At 39.7% G+C, this 18,101-nt stretch overlaps 2 protein-coding genes across 2 annotated transcripts; both read right to left on the bottom strand.

Annotated features, from left to right (window-relative positions):
* Nucleotides 1–463: 463 nt before the first annotated feature.
* Nucleotides 464–1,444, bottom strand: LOC142173712 (uncharacterized). The gene has a single exon (XM_075239343.1). The coding sequence runs from the start codon at nt 1,442–1,444 to the stop codon at nt 464–466; it is 981 nt and encodes a 326-aa protein (XP_075095444.1).
* Nucleotides 1,445–2,482: 1,038 nt separating this feature from the next.
* Nucleotides 2,483–4,318, bottom strand: LOC142173713 (uncharacterized). Its single transcript, XM_075239344.1, has one exon. The coding sequence runs from the start codon at nt 4,316–4,318 to the stop codon at nt 2,483–2,485; it is 1,836 nt and encodes a 611-aa protein (XP_075095445.1).
* Between the last annotated feature and the right edge of the window lie 13,783 nt (nt 4,319–18,101).

An 18,101-nucleotide genomic window follows, 5' to 3' on the forward strand; every position in this document is an offset into this window, starting at 1 on the left:
TGTTCTTTGCAACAACTTTCTTCAAAAGGTAACCAAGCGTCTTGTTAAAAGCTTCAACAAGGCCATTAGCGGGTGCATTATACATTAAAGACTTATGTTGCTTGAAACCAAATTTCTCGCATAGACTCCTCACGATCTTGTTGTCAAATGGAGTTCCATTATCAATGATTATGTATCTTGGTGTGCCGTACCTAAAAATTATGTTCGACTTGATAAAATCGGCAACGATTTCCTTTTTTACTTCCTTGAGTGGAACAACTTCAGCCCATCTAGAGAAGTAGTCTGTGGCAGCCAATATGTACATCTGTCCCTTTGATGACTTTGGAAGCGGTCCAACAACGTCAAGTCTCCATGCATTAAAAGGCCATGAAGCTATAGTTGGATGAAGAGGCTCCGGAGATTGGTGGATATTTTTGGCGTGGAATTGACACACTTGACATCTTTTGGCATGTTCCATGTAATCCTACACCATTGCCGGCCAGTAGTAGCCCATCCTCTTGATGCGAAAATGGAGTTTATGACCAGATTGGTGTACTCCACATGAGCCAGAATGTGCTTCCTCCATCGCTTGGTGGGCTTCTTCTTTGTCAAGACATCGCAAGAATAGTCCTTCAAAAGAGAAGAGAAATAATGTCCCCTTGTAGAATATGAATCGTGGTGCCCTTCGCTTGATGTTTGTTCTTTGTCGCGGATCCTCGAGTAACTTTCCATGTTCAAGGTACTCTATCAATGGTTGTCTCCAATCCTCTTCTTCAATCACCCCAACAGAGATATGATGACTTTCATTGATTTGAAGATCAAGAAGTCTAGGAATGACCCATCGATGACACACATGTACCTTTGTTGACTCATTCTCTCCAAGTGCCATCGTTGTGGCCAAGTTAGCCAAAGCATCAGCCATGCGATTTTCTTCTCTTGGGACTTGGTTTAAGAACACTTGGTCGAATCTTTCAAGTAAACCCGAAGCATATTGATGGTATGGCAAGAGATCTTCTTTATTTACCTCGTAACTCCCCAACAGCTGGTTGATGAGCTTAGAGTCGCCGTAGATCTTCAACTGTAGAATCTTCATGTCTAATGCCATTTCGAGACCGACGATCAAAGCTTGGTACTCCGCGGCATTGTTGGAACATGTTTCACCTAAAATAAAGTAGAATGGCCAGACTTGTCTTTCTGGAGATATCAACACAACACCTTCCCCAACGCCATTACGACGTGCAGATACATCAAAGAACATTGTCCATGGTGGCAATTCTTCAATGAACAAAATGTCTTCATCTGGAAACTCATTTGAAAGCTCCCATTCCACCGGAAGAGGGTGATCAACTAGAAAATTGGCTAGTGCTTGTCCTTTCACAACCTTTTGAGGTGTGTATGTGATCTCATATTGGTTAAACAATATGGACCATCTTGCTAGGCGTCCCGAAAGAACAGGTCGAGTCATCACGAACTACACAGGATCTGCTCGAGAGATAAGTTTGATGGTGTATGCTTCAAAATAATGCCTTAGTTTCTTTATTGCATAAAGTAACGCTAAGCATATTTTCTCAACAGACGTGTTGTTCAACTCAACTCCTATAAGAGTTCGACTGAGGTAGTACAAGGCTTATTACTTTCCTTCATCATTCTCTTGAGCAAGTAGTTCCCCAAATGAGCGTTCTTGTGCCGCAATGTAGAGTATCAATGGCTTCCTAAGCATTGGTTCCCCTAACACAGGTGGATTCACCAAGTATCTTTTGATGTTTTCAATAGTATTTTGACATGACTGATCCCAATGAAAAGGAATATCCTTCCTTAATAGATGATTGAAAGGTTGACATCGTCCGTCCATATTAGAGATGAACCTCCGGATGAATGCTAAGTTTCCCTGTAGACTTCGAAGCTCCCTCAAGTTCTTTGGATCGGGCATTTTATGAATGGCATCAATCTTTGCGGGATCAACTTCAATTCCATGATGGCGCACAATGAAGCCAAGAAACTTTTCTGAGGTAACTCCAAATTCACACTTGAGTGGATTCATCTTTAGGTCGAATTTTCTTAACCTTTCAAAAATAATTCGAAGGTCTTCAAGGTGGTAACGCCTACTCTTCGTCTTCACCACCAAGTCATCGACGTAGAATTTAACCCTCTGATGAAGAATGTCGTCAAATATGTTTTGCATCGCGCGTTGGTAGGTGGCACCAACATTCTTCAGACCGAAAGGCATCGCTTTGTAGCAGTATATCCCTTTTGGATTTCGGAAAGTAGTACACTCTTAGTCTTTTGGAGACATTCTGATTTGATTGTATTCGGAGGACCCATCCATGAATAACATAGCTTTATGCCCTGTTGTAGCATCAAACATGAGTTCAATAGTTGGTAGTGGAAAGTCATCTTTCGGACATGCCTTGTTTAGGTCTCAAAAGTCAACACAAACACGTATTTGACCATTCTTCTTCTTGACAAGTACAATATTCGATATCCATGATGGGTACTTCACCTCTCAAATAAATCTCGCCTCGATGAGCTTGTTGACTTCGACTTTAATTTGTGGTACTAGCTCGGGTCGAAACATGCGTTGTGACTGCTTCACAGGGCGTGTTCCACTTTTGATCCCTAAATGATGAATGACTACCTTAAGACTAAGACCAGACATTTCTTTATACGACCAAGCGAAGACATCTTTGTACTCGGTCAATAACTTGGAGTATTCCTCCTCCTCCTGAGGCGTAAGAAGCCCACTAATGAAGATGAGGCTTGGATCTTCCGGAGTGCCTAAATTGAGTTCCTTAAGCTCATCTATAGTTGATTGACCTCCATATTCTAGTTGAGGGGGAGCCTCGTGGACTTCATCATCAACGTCAATGCATGTTCTATCTTCCACAGTTATGTGATAGGATGTTTCCACAAAGTCTGACTTTTCTCTTCGACTTCCTTGGATGGTCGGCATGGCTTCTTTGTCTTTCTCTATTTCTTTACGAGGCTGGCAAGTGTAAACAATGGTTATCCTTTGCACCTTCAGTGGACCATCTGTGGATATTGACAAAGTAGACTTCCTTTTCATACGTAATGGGAAAGCACTACAGATTTCTTTGTCAGCAACAACTTTAAAATGATCCCGCCCCTCATGGACTTGATCCTTATGTTTTGACAGTATCTTTGTAGATGGTGACTTCCTTGTGGTTCCCAGGTGACAAAAGATGGAGGTCTTTGAAGTAGTGGAAACCTTTTTTAGATGTTTGGAAGATACACGTTCACCTTTGTGACCTAGCCTTTCAAACACCGAGATCGGAGGGGTTGAGCCTCCAATGCGATCAAACACTGAAGCCCGTTTTTTTATTTTCTTGCCCTTAACTTCCTTCATATTCTCTATCGAGGTGTGCTGTGATGAACCTATCTCTTTGCTTCTCTTAAATAAAATTCGAAGAGGCTCTGCCAAACTGAATCCCAACCCAAACTTTGGAGTGGAGACGTAGTGCCCTTGCTTTCTCAACTTCATTTGGGACTCATTGAGACTATGTATATTTTCACCAGTGACTTCGTCTTTGAGTTTTCCTAGTCTTGATGGATTGGAGAAGTCATAACCAGACTTTTTAAGCAGTATGAAGGCCTTAAGATCATAGAGCCCTTTTATTTTATCAGCTTGGAGATTGCCTTTAGTAGACTCACAAGTCACGTATGGGATTTGTGCAACTGGGACAATCATATGCTCCTTCAAATGTTGGATATCTTTGTGACTCATTTTCTTCTTTGGAGTACATTCCTGTAGCAAAGGTTTCCCTTTATTTCGGCGCTCACATGGAATATAGCGAAAAACTAGATGCTCCTTATCAGTCTTTGTCTGTATGCCACCTTCAGATGATGACATCTTAATGGAGACTTCTTCAGTTCTCTTCTTAGGCAGCTTGGTGGTAGTCCATTGAGCCTTATTTTCTTCTTCTGACTTGACATTTGCTTCGTCGACTGATGACGGTTTCTCTACACTCGGTTCATAAGAATCTAGGTAAAATTTTTCATCTACAACGTATGACTCCGTCTCAGTGAAAGGATTGATGTCTGCATCAATTTTGACTATCTCTCCATCCCTTATGTACTTCAGACATTGATGCAAAGTAGACGATACCACTCCATTCTCATGAATCCAAGGACGTCCAAGCAGCAGGTTGTATGATATTTTAGCATCTATGACGTGAATTAGGGTGTTTGACTTCATCTCACTAATGGATAATCCCACGCGGATCATACCTATGGCTCTTTGTCCTCCTTGGTTGAAACCTTGGATTGTTAGGTTACTTTTGGATAGCTCATCGATAGAGATCCCAAGCTTTTTTAGCACCATTTTTGGCATGATGTTGACAGCCGAACCATCATCAACAAGTATGCGATTGCGATGTTGTTCCTGAATGGCCCCTACAATGAAAAAAGGTTTGTTATATGGCCTAGGCCCCAGCAACGAGTCATCATCTGTAAGGAAATTGTTGCATAACATGTGACAACTTTTTCGTTATCATGATGTTCTTGTGTTTTCATTAGAGCGAGCTCATCGTTGCTTTCCTTTGTTTTGTCAGTACTAGAAACTACATGAGTTGCACCAACGTGACCTCCATGAAGGAATTTTCTAGGAAAGAATCCATGCAATGTGATGGGCTTTCGGAACTTTGGCGATAAGGCACCGTTAATTTTCTTGCTAATAGAAGATTTGATAATTCTTGGTGGTTGTTGCTTATCCACATCGCTTATTTTTCCTCTTGGCTTAGGAAGTGGTAGCCTCAAAACTTCTTGATGTCTTCGTTTCTTATGAGTGACTAGAGTCCAACCCTCATCGTCTTTGTCTTTGGACTGAGTGTCCAGCTCTAGTGAACCTTCAAGAGTTTTCCTTGTAAGAACAACTTCAACGGGCTCGAAACTTTCAAATTGTAAGAAGGCAGTGCTTGACGCGTTTTGCAACCTTGAACACTTCTTTTCCTTGAGCGCGATACTTGCATGATTTGCTTCTGCTGTTTCATCCATGTCTATGATGATTTTTTCTTCACTTACAAGAGCCATGATTTTCTCCTTTAAGACAAAGCATTTCTCTGTAGGGTGGCTAATGACGCGATGAAACTTGCAGTATTTCGGATCGCCAAATTTACCAATTTTCTTAGGCCTTTTTGATTTAGGGAGATCGATGACTTTCTTGCTCAGCAATTCATCGAGGATCGTGGGTACGTCTGAATCTGGAAACGGATAAACCTTCGCCTCTAATTCCTTCAAGGTTGGACGACGTTTCTCCTCTTTGGGATATTGACTCGGGGTCTTATCCTTCTTGACCTTTTGCTTAGTCGTGACTTTCATAGAAGTTGCTTTCACCGCCATAGATTCTTTAGTTTGGTTCTTTGATGCAACATTTTTCTTGAACTCCTTCTGATTAGCGAATGGAGATGCCTTTCCATGGCTTGTGATGCTTAACTCCATGCCGTGAGCTCGCGTGGCAAGTTTTTCAAAAGTTCGCGGTTTGATCCCTTGTAGGATATACAAAAGGCCTAGTGCATTCCCTGAATGCACATCTTCACAATAGATATTTCTGAAAGGCGATCCTTGCAGTCTAAACTTAATGCCCTCCAACGATTGATGTAATCCACCATGGGCTCGTCCTTCCTTGGCTTGGTGCCTGTCAACTCTATCATGCTTACAATTCTTCGGGTACTGTAAAAATGATTGAGGAATTCCTTCTCAAGTTGCTCCCAACTATCAATGGACTCGGGCTCCAAGTCAATATACTAGTCAAATGCGTTCCCTTTCAGCGAACGAACAAAATGCTTTACCAAAAGGTCGCCATGCATTCCGGCATTGCTACAAGTCTCGATAAAGTGGGCAATATGTTGCCTTGGGTTTTCTTTTGCCATCAAATTGATGCAACTTTGGTGGTCGATAATTGGTTAGCATAGTTAGACAATCAATCCTATTAGTATGAGGCTTAGACTAGTACAATGAACTTTGTGATGGTCCGCCGTATTGAGCTCTGATGGTGTTTGTTATCATGTCTTGCAATTGTTGGACAGATAACGCCGCAACCGAAGTGGATTGCTATTCCCTTTGAATGCTGAACTTGGCAAACGATTCCTCGACAACCGTTTTTTGCGAGGTGAAGACAGGTGAATGAGGAGGGACGTGGCTTGACTCTCCAGGTGCATAAGCCTACAATTTGTTCATGAGTTGAGCTATTTGAAGGTCTTTGTCTTCAACAGATTACTTCAAGACTTCTATAGTCTGTTCCATCATGGCAAACTTTTCGTCTATGTTAGTTGCGTCGGTCATTAAGGCGTTGACTTTTGTTGAAACCGGAGAATCCACCAGATCTTCAAATTCACCAAGGTTGGAGGCTGTTGGAGAAAGTTCGTCAAATAACGAGAATGGGGTGTTGCTACCAAAGATTGTGGTTGCAGACGTCATGTGAGATCTGCTTTTCTTTGCCATCTCCAAGGAGGCGAAGTATTCGGATCCATCCAAGCCACTAGCCTTGAACTTGCTTCGAGTGATTGGGCCAACATGACTAAGCTCAGCGGATGAGGCAATAGTAGTATCTTTGCATGAAACATCAAACTTGCGGAAGGCCATTGTAGCAGTAGATCTGAAGTTCGTAGTTTTCAACTTACAAGAAGGAGAGATGAAGGGTAGAATGAGTCCCACTGGGCGTGCCAAAATTTGTTCGCAACAAATTTTCATAGTCCGAAAAATAAACTGCAACAAAAATAATATGAAGAAAAAGATATTTTATTAATAAATATTTGTGAGAACAATTCTATGTATCCCTTGATTCTCCTCTCTAAAATTATCGTGATTCGAGGGCTTGAGAAGCGTCTTTCTCGAATGTAGGATGATACAGACCTTCTTGTGATGTATTTGATCGCTAAGAATGTCGAGCAACACTTTGTTGTTACGGGTTGATCTCCGGGAAGAACTCCGTTGATCACTCCTTTGTTGAAGAACTATGCACTTGATGATTGATCTCTCTGTTTGTGGATGCCTTCACCAATTGCGGAATGTTCTTCTCCAACTCTCCATGTCTTGAGAGTTATGTAACCCCTCTATTTATAGTTGCAGAGGATGGACAGTCCAACTACATATGAACTCTCTTGCTTGATTCTGGTTGGCCCATGTTATTTTAACTACTTGGCGACCTGTGGTTGGTTCTTGCTTTTTGACTTGGATTGCCACATCATTTAACATGCGGCGTCGTCTTTTTGACTTGTAGTTTGACTAGATATGCCATGTCACTTGACATATGGCATGGGTCTGGGCCTTAAAATTATTGGACATTGGGCTTAAAAATAATAAACTGGACTGATTTATTTTGTAAAGTCCAAATCAATTATTTAACCCAAATAAAATTAAGATTCAATCCAAATTTTGTGTTGATTAAAATTAATAAATTTTATATGTCTACAGTAACAAATTTAGCATATTACTATTAACTCGTTATTACCATCATATGAGCTGCGAAATCAACAATGGCTTGTGGTATTGATATTGCCATATTAGTACTAATTTTGGTTTCACAAGTGTATTCCGAAACAGCAAGAAAACGGGAACGTAACGAGCGAATACAACACAAACAATAAAAGTGCGTACTATAAGTTTTATGCATTGACCGTGTGACAAATATTTACCTTAAAAAATAACTTCAAGTAATTTTCTATATAACATTAATTAGTAAACTTAAGAAAATGGAAAGTGTTTTTTTTCTATAATAGATGAAAGTGTAATTTTTTTACACGATCGATCACTTTACAACCCTATTATTGTGTTCCTCTATATATACAAGTCCCAGGCTAAGAGTAAAAGTAGTAAAGTTTTTTTTTAACTTTCATCCTAGCAAGCTTGTGCAACAAACAATAGCCACAATCCTATTAGTTCCCTCTTCTCTTCTCAAAATATTACTTGTAATCATATTAGTACTAACTTCGCCTTCCACCACCCTCTCCAACCTATCAGATGCTCCTCCAAAAACACCAATAACCCCAAATATTATTACCACGTTATTAGCTCCTTCAACTAATTATTCCCATGATGTTAATTATGAAGACCTAAAACATGATCAGCTGCTTAAAGATTTCCAATCACCTCGTAAATTGAAGCTTGACGGCGTTAATGCTCCACCTCTTAATGATAATAAGAGTGATAATCACAAAAGCATAATCTTCAAGCTTATGTTTTGGATTGGCATTGTTGCTACCGTTCTAGTTTTGGCCTTCATTGTGCTACTATGGTATTGGGGGTATGGGATAGAATATGAATGTTTGCGATGCTGTATTTAGTATGAGAATAAAATCATGATTCAGTATACTTACCTTCGGTAATTTTGTACGTGAGTATTTATTAATTATATTATTACCTTTTCAAGTAACAAGCACATTGCTTAAATTAATTAGCAAGTACTAGTAATTATGCATGCATGCATTCACCTTTATTTTATCTTTCTTTCACGCATTCACTTGGATGGCACTAAAGTATACCGTCTTGTGATACTTGGTTTTGCAGTTTGGACTATCTCCACTCCCCCAAATAGTTTGGATAAAGAAAGCTTTTTGATATACTACAATATTTTTGTTGAAAATAAATAAAATAAAAATATACTACAATATTTTTGAAATCCTTCTCATGCAGTGAAGTGCTTCTCTTTATTCAGTCATAAGTCAAAACTACAGAATTTTTTTGTGTTTCGCTTGGAAGTATAATATGTCATATCATATAAATTAAGCAGCTTATGATATAATATCATAATATAAACTAAAAGTAGCTCATGGAATAACATTAACGCTTGATGTTGAGAAAATATTAAACAATTGCAAACTATTGACGCACAATAATTTGAATATGTACGTCTGAGAAAACTATCAAAGAGTAAACTATTTGATTCTTCAACTAAACACACACACTATATTATATATAATATGTTTATATAATGCCGATTGTTTCGGGATGGTTGAAGTGTAAATAAAAGCAAGCCTACTAATCAACTACTAACACTACTAGAAATTGCCCTATTTCCGTCGGAAAAAACCGACCGAAATCGGTCGAAAAAGGGCTATTTCCGTTCGAAAATCAACCGAAACATGGAGGACACTGAATCGCGGGTCGGTAAAAGCAATCGACCAACTTCGGTCGGAAATTCCGACCGATTTCTGTCGGTCTAGTCAACGTCCCCACTTCTAACACATGACCCAGTTGAAATTAAATATACCGACCGATGGCGGTTGGTATATTTATTTATTTAAATAAAAATAACTATATTAATTCTGACCGAGTGTGGTTGGTAAATTAAATTAAAATTATAATATTAAAATCAGTTTCCGACCGACTACGGTCGAAAATTTAGTAATTAATAAAAATATAAATCGGTCGAAAAGTTAGATAATCCTGTAAAAATTATGAACATACTTACCGATTTCGGACGAAAATTAATAATTTTTGGGATTGTTTCTCAACATTTCCGACCGAAGTCGGTCGAAAATTAACAATTTCTTTTTAATATACCGACCGTCGGTCGGAAATTAACAATTTCTTTTTAATATACCGACCGATTTCGGTCTGTGTTCTGGAAAATAATTAGGCACAAATAAACAGCTTATTTTATAGCTGCACCACCTGCCAAAACAAGAAAACAGTACCAAACCCCTAATTTAAGCATCAAAATGCTTTCAATTCGCCAAAACTACGTTCAATTAACCAAAACTACTTTAAATCCACCAAACTACAATCAACACTCCTAATACAACTAATTCTATTCGAGTAGTAGTCTGTTCGAGAACTTGAGTTGATCTTAATTGGTGAACCAATTCTACTCGAACATAGGATAAAATATTCAGTCACTTTATTTGATTTAGAATATGAATCATACTTGAGTTTAAGTGACTAGATGATCCGAATTATTGAGTCCGTAAGTAAATCTTTAGGATATTAATTATATTAAGCTTGAATGTAAATTTCAAATAATTAAGTACTATATAAAAGATAGGGAAAAAATATTACACAAAAGAACCGACCAAAGTTGGTCGGAATTATTTAATTTTTATTAATTATTTAATTTACCGATCGAAATCTGTTAAAAATTATAATTATTTTTATAGTTTAAAAATGAATTATATATTTATTCTTGTTGACCAAATGTTTGACTTCAATACCGACCGAAATTGGTCGGTAAACTGGAAAATATTATCCAAATTTAACTATCCGACTGATTTCGGTCGGAAATTGTCAAACATTATTTAATTTATCTTTAATTTTTTGCACAGAATTGGTATTGTCAAACATTATTTAATTGGTATTGAGACTTAATTAGATATCTAGTGATTTTATGATTCTACCTGCCAACATCATCTCTTAATTAACCTAACATTATTGAAGTAACTTAATCTTGTATATGTTGTTAGAATTAGGGTAACAATTTTTACCAATTACGTAATCATATATAATGTGTATATCTCTCGTTAGTTTATGTATTTTTTATATAAGAAAATAATTTAATGTGCTATTCTACAGTATATAAAATTTTTGGAGAAATAACAAAGAATATTTTTAATTAATTGTAATATAATCGTAATTTAGTTCACTTGCTTTTTTACTTGAAAACAATTTTCATTTACTTTTTCATCACGACCCAAAATTCATTAAAGGCCGTGATGACGCCTAACACCACTGTCAGGCAAGCCAACACTAAAAGTTTAACTTAATTACTCATTTTTAGTATGTTTGAAATCATGAATTTCCTACAATTAAATTGTAAGAGATAAACTTTTACAGAGTAAATGATAATATCTTCACAACAACAATACAGAACAACCCATAATCATCCCCAAAATCTGGTGTCACAAGTGCATGAGCATTTACTAGGAAGTAAAATAAAATACAGTATCTGTCCGGAGTACAAATTGGACAGGAGAATATAAATAACTCTAAAGGAGACTCTGCTGGCTGCGGATCGTAACATGAAATGCAGCTCACGGTAAGTCCCCGCATCATCCGCGCCTCCGCGCCCAAAGGACCACCAGGCATAAAAGTACCTGCACAAAAATGTGCAGCAAGTATAGTATGAGTACGTAAATTCACGTGTACCCATTAAGTATCTAGCCTAACCCCGGAGGAGTAGTGACGAGGGGTCGACATCGACACTCACTAGTGGTCCAATAATATCAGGTACAGTAAAGAGGTGAACAAATATGAGGCAGAGTAAATAAATAAAATAAACGAGTATAAATACGTGGTACAATTCTCCTCTTTACAATAGGCTCAAGATCTTAATTAACAAATTTCCTCCTCAACCGGAACATATATATAATTATATAGTGGACCTCACCAAAATGGGCAGTTATACTTCAAATCAGGAAGAAAATCACAGATATACTGGCTTCTTGCCAAATGTTACGCACGATTTCATGAGGATATTTTATATAAATGCCGAGGCGTACGACCCGATCCAACATAAATATTAAATTGTGCACTGCCGAGGGTCGAACGACACGAACCATAGATACATCTATTAAACTGCCGAGGCGAACGACCCGCTCCCATGAGAGTGAGATACATAAATCTTGTCGAGGCGAACGGCTCGATCCCATTAGAATAAGAAGCTTTGACGGGTCCTTGACCCCCACTCACGAATAAACATGTGAGTTATAATTTTTAAGGAAAATGGTTAGATGAAAACGCATAACGCGTGAGAAATCCGTAAGAGGACCACCATTATTCCGTGTCAAGTCATGAAACTCGCGAAAACTTTACAATAGCAAGTCTATCACTCTATGCATGTCTAGCCTCAAGCTGTAATGCGAAATAAAAGAATTAAACGAGCAAGGATAATTCCTATAGTACAAGTACATCATGGGGTGAGCCTAAGTCTACCCGGACAATAACATGGATCTAACTACGTACGGACTCTCGTCATCTCGTGCGTATGTAGTCCCCGCAACAAGTTTCACATATTAAATATATCACCTAGGGGTAGCTTCCCCCTCACAGAGTTAGACAGGAGAGTTACCTCGCCTCAAACTTACTTTCCGGTCTACAATTGAGCTTTAAACCCTCAACTCGGTGCCAAAAGACCCGTAACTAGTCAAATGGCATTTAGAATAGTCAATACATGCTTAAGAGTTCATTTCCTAACTATTAAAGTGATTTTCCAACCCAAATTGAAGAATTCCTAAAATTCACTCCCGGGCCCACGTGCCCGGATTCTGAAAATTTTTGAAGAAAATTGTTACCCATAACCTAATATATTATTTTGATCTAATTCCATAATCATTTTCGTAGTCAAATCCCACCATTTTCCAACTCTACTTATGATTCGTGTATTTGGCTAAAGAATTGTTAAGGATCACTTACCTCTTGGTGTTGATGGAACCCCTCTCAAAAATGCTCTCAAAAGCGTCCAAGAACATATGGGAAATGGGGAAAATAAAGCTAAGTCCCGCATTAAAAACTGCTGCACAGGTCGCAGGTGTCGCATATGAGACACCTCGTACGCAATTGCGATGTCGCAAATGCGACAAAACGACCGCAAATGCGAAGGCTGGCCATCTCTGGTTGCACATGCGACCAAAAACTTCGTAAATGCGAAGAGGGCCAGTTCGCAAAAGCGGCGGGTTCTTCGCAAATGCGAAACCCTTAGAGCCTTCCCAACTTTGCAAATGCGAATGGCTCTTCGCAAATGCGATCAAAGCTTCGCATTTGCGAGACCTGCAACTCCAGCCCAGAAACACCAGAAAACTGGAGCTTTTCCTCATCCTTCCGAACATCCGAAACTCACCCGAGCCCTCAGGGCTCCACACCAAATACCCACACAAGTATAACAACATCATTCAAACTCGCTCGAGCGATCGAAACACTAAAATAATATCAAAAACCATGAATCAGACGCCAAAACGCATGGATTAACTCATGAACTCAAAAATTTCTAAAAATACTTCTGCGCATCCGATTCCTATCAAATCAACTCGAAATGACGCCAAATTTTACGTGCAAGTCTTAAATGACATTACAGACCTACTCCAACTTCCGGAACTGGAATCCGAACCCGATATCAAAAAGTTCACCCTCGGTCAAACTCTCCAAAAACTTCAAATTTCCATTTTTCACCAAATGATCCCAAAACGACCTACAGACCTCCAAATCCACTTCCGGACGCTCCCCTAAGTCCAGAATCACCATAAGGAGATATTCCCAGGCTCGGAATCCCAAATGGATATCGATAACATCGAAATGCACTTCAACCCAAATTTATGAAATCCTTCCAAAATGCTAACTTTCCACAATATGCGCCGAAACGCTCCCGGATCATCCAAAACCCGATCCGAGCATACGCCCAAGTCTGAAATCATCATACGAACCTATTGGAACTTTCAAATCCTGATTCTGAGGTCGTTTACTCAAAAGTCACACATTAGTCAATTCTTCCAACTTAAAGCTTCTGAAATTAGAATTTTCTTTCTAAATCTACTTCAAACTTCCCGAAATTCCATTCCGACCACACGTACAAGTCATAATACTTGAAGTGAACTACTCAAGGTCTCAAACCACCGAACAACACGCTAAAGCTCAAAACGACCGGTCGGGTCGTTACATTCTCTCTCACTTAAACATACGTTCGTCCTCGAACGTGCTAAGAACTGTTTGGAGTTGTCTGAAATCACCGTTTAACACCTCGCGCACATACCCGTGCTACCACAACTCAGTTGAGCATATTAGAGCGAGCCAATCTAAAGATCTTCCCCTTTATTTAGCCAAGTAAGCCTTGGAGTCAGATTCCAACATCCGGAATTACCCACCAGGCCTGTTTCCAACATACGAACACCGTATCACTCACTACACACTGCACCAAACACGATTGTATACCCTTACTGAATTCTTACCATGCACCGCGTGACTCATTTGCACAAGGCAATCATTTCCAAAGCACAACAACTAAAATTTCCACTGACCCGAAGTCCGTAGTGTACCTCATGACCAATTAAGCCTTGCTTTAACTCTCGCAATACAACCACGATAGAGAAGATGTGTAGAACTCATAACCACCTGCCGAATCCCAATTTATAGAGTCTCTCCTCCCGACAAGAACCATTACCTCATTCTGGACTGAATAACAATATTTACTCTTTAATATGCCTTATATAAATCTGATCGCACTGATCCCAGGTCTAATAATCTCGTTTCACCCAGTACAAGCTGCTCAGGAAATAAGACACCTCAGATACTGCAAAAGCCTCATATGATGCCACATTATGTTAACAAGCTACAAACTCGAATGTGATACATAAGGAAAACGAACTTTGGAATGAACTACTCAACCCACATAACTAATCTAATAACCGAAAAGATGTTATGAACCTTACTCAGAAATGAGACACAAAACACACAAGAATAGCTAAGGGAAACTGTACTCAACGCCACACTATTGCGGCATGCAACCCGATCCACACATGATACCGTTGCGGCGTATAACCCGATCCAACCATGATACCCATGGCGGTGTGCCACCCGATCCACACATAATACTCTAAAGAAAACACACATCGAACGTAACACTTATACTCACAAAATGCCCGAATATCAACCCTAAGCACACCAAGTGCATAATACAAATCCTTGGGAGACCGTCTAGCGTCATACACTATGAAACTCAAGCACAACTAAGGTGCGATATATGATCTGCATCTCGAGAGCCATCCTGGCCACATAACACCACCGCTACGTGGGACCTCAACACTTTGTACAAATAAACAAGCCGTCTCACAACCCACGTGGCACAATAGAGTATTACATGAAATAACTGGTGGTGAAATTAAAATCCCACGCCCGAATACTCTTCCATAAGGAATGCTATGCTGAATGAACACACCCAGGCTGGTGTAGAGTACACATCCATGTTTGGACCTATCAACGGACCTCAAACCGATTCTGATCATACCATGCTTGGGCAAATAACCTCTCAAGGATCCACAATGACCCTTTTCCCATGACACGCAAGAACAACCGTCAATTCCGGGACAAACTTCCATAATTCACAACCAACTGAATAGAGCGCCTTTTCAGGCCTAAACCCTCACATTAGCGATATTACAAAAATCTCCATACTTGATTTCAATCTTTAATCAATCAAGTGACTATATATCACACTTATACCATCTTCCCATGGGATACGCTCCCACGACTTTCCGCACCAGGTAACAAGTTTGCACCTCCATACCACCAGCCACATTAATGCTGTAAAGCAAATCAAGAATCCGCAAATCAGTACACAAAGTCTCTTACACAGGACACCGATCTCAGGTGACGCTAAAGAAAATACCAGCTGATTCTAACCATCTGATTCTTTCCTGCTCGTCCGAGCTCGTGACATTCTTGTTAACACCGAACCGCAACTTTGATCCTCAACTTCAAATTCCCAAACCGCTCACTGCACCTAACATGCCAATATGTGAGAGTATAAGAATTTCATCATAACTCCTGAACCACTAATAGAATAAACACTTCATCATATAGAAACCTTTCACTTAACTCATTTCAGAAGAACCATAGCAACACGTGACTGAATTCCCATAACCGCAGAAAATATAATCCTCTAGTAGTGGTCTAAACCACCATAACTCTTCCAAGATCCATCTACACATAACATGCTATAATACTCGAACGCCTCCAAATAAAATCAATTATGATGGCCGTCAAGCCTCGCACATACCGTCGCAAATTACCAACTTAACTTAACACGCTGAAGGAACTGATTATTTCCACCACCATGCCGATTCAACCATCGCTAACCGATCTGACTTCTTCTAATTTACTCTGGACTTGCCTTAAGAATAATAATAGCTTCATTCAGAATATAACAATCCAAATCCGCACTCATCCTGAGTGACCTTATTTCATGAGGCCATGTTGTCTCAAAACCTACAAACTATCTCATACCCTCCTTGTGCGCACATTTGCATCTTCAACTGGTACACCTATTCTAAAAATTCCTCTATGAGTCCGAAGTTATTTACTCCTATTCCTCCAATGCTACACCGCAGATCGAAAATAACATAGAACACTCCAAGTCCCTTTCATAATCCAGTGCAAAAGCTCGATACTTAACCTTACCACGGACTCAAAATCCTTAGGCACAACACTTTAATTAATTTAATTTTTTTTTTGAATCCACTAGGACCGTTATTGAGAGTCACCCACTCCGATTTGGTCCCGAATATAGTCGACTCCAAGGCTCTTCTAGCATATGAACACCCTCTCGAGGAAGCACCCCGCTGAACCACTTTCCTTGTACCTCACATATATATGAAGCATAAACTCTGAGTCTTCCCAAAGCCTGAACATGAATCGACAAGGCCAAATATAACACACATTCCCCTAAATCCTTTGCTCAAATTACCACTGGTGTTTTCTTGCCTTAGTCGTAACAACCCGCCAATATGCCGATAACTAGAAACGTCACAAGTAGACAACCATGCAATCCAATTGTAAATGGTAGGGGCTCTCCCATTTAGCTTGAAGCTACAATTGCATAACTCCGGAACCCACCAAAATTCCTTCTTCCTCATTAACACGATCTCCATAATTGACCCGCCAAATTCCTCAGAATCTTCCTGTTACACATTTTATGAACGCTCTAAATCACTAGCCACATTCACATATTCGATCTCATAGGAGATAACCCACATGTGGGAATTTCGGACCGCTGCTCTGGGTGCAATTACCACGAAACTAATAAACCATCCTGAGCCCGTGCTCATTCACCAGATGTACAAGTCCGTTCACTCCTCATGGATACCAACTAAAGGTGTGATAATACATTCCAATCCAAAGTCATATTGTATCCTTCTTCATATCAAGCAACTCCTTTCCGTCGTATCCAACCTTCCTCCGTATAGCAGCCAATATTCCAAATTAGGCCCGTAGACCTTGTCACTGTCCACCATGAATCCCAAATCACTCTAAACTTTCCTCAAGGCGTGCAACTATCCTACCATAGAACCCATATGCTACTCTGCCACTCTCCCACTTTGGTCAAACCCTCTCCTTTAAGCAACTACTCGGCTTCTGCTTCTCATATGGCCTTCTAGAAATTTAACCACCGCAAGACACCTCCCACATGCCCTTCCTCATCAATGCTCAATTGTTGCCTTAAACAAAAAATCATCTTTGTCGCACTTGAACCAATAAATTTCCACCAACTTTAAACCTCTCCGAAGATCATATTCCTCGAGCCGTCAACATTAGGGACACCGATTCGATTTTGAATCACTGCACACCGCGATCTCCGACAACCACTTCCCCAGCACCATGTCACAATACTTTGCCCCGAAGGCGAATTGAAGAAGACCATAACACTGGCGAACTTAACACATTTAATAAGGACAACGATGCCACATCACATATGAAAATTCTTCCATGCTCGAAATTACCAAGTCTTGTTACTCCATCAACCCAACCCTGAACATTCATCCGATTGCCTTTCCTCCGCTGGAAATAAAATGCCGAATCTTTGAATCATGCACTCAGAAAAGCCTCCTTTTAAGTCATTCACTGCCTCGGCACATAGACAAACATCTTACCATTACATCAATACTGTGCGATAACAACTCATGAATCATCATAACAACCAGTGCTCATCTTCAAAACCATAGGAATTACTGATACTAAGCCGAAACGACAGAATAGCCTTCCGCAAGGCGACGACAATAGCCCAAGCTATTATGCAGGGAGAAATATCCCGTACCACCACTGTAGTACCATTAAAATTCCTTGATTCCCAATTGATAACAAGCGCTTCACATCGCATAAGATTGAATAGGAAAGAAATAAAGGCACAAGCTTCAAAGGAATCGAATCGCACGATGAGGAATCAAGAAGGGAAGTGCTCCTATCAGCCCTGTAGCCTCTCAAAGATAAGTACAGACGTCTCCGTACCGATTCGCGAGACTTTACTAGACTTGCTCATGACTCGTGAGACCTAAGTGTACCTAGTGCTCTGATACCATGTGTTCACGACCCAAAATCCATTAAAGGTCGTGATGACACCTAACACCACTGCCATGCAAGCTAACACTAAAATTTTAACTTAATTACTCATTTTTAATATGTTTGAAATCTTG

Source organism: Nicotiana tabacum, chromosome 19, assembly GCF_000715075.1.
Source record: "Nicotiana tabacum cultivar K326 chromosome 19, ASM71507v2, whole genome shotgun sequence".
In the NCBI taxonomy this organism is placed as follows: Eukaryota; Viridiplantae; Streptophyta; class Magnoliopsida; order Solanales; family Solanaceae; genus Nicotiana; species Nicotiana tabacum.

What these genes read in the sequence shown, in the direction of transcription:
- LOC142173713 (XM_075239344.1), bottom strand. Translation starts at nt 4,318, where the DNA reads ATGGTGCTAAAAAAGCTTGGGATCTCTATCGATGAGCTATCCAAAAGT.
- LOC142173712 (XM_075239343.1), bottom strand. Translation starts at nt 1,444, where the DNA reads ATGACTCGACCTGTTCTTTCGGGACGCCTAGCAAGATGGTCCATATTG.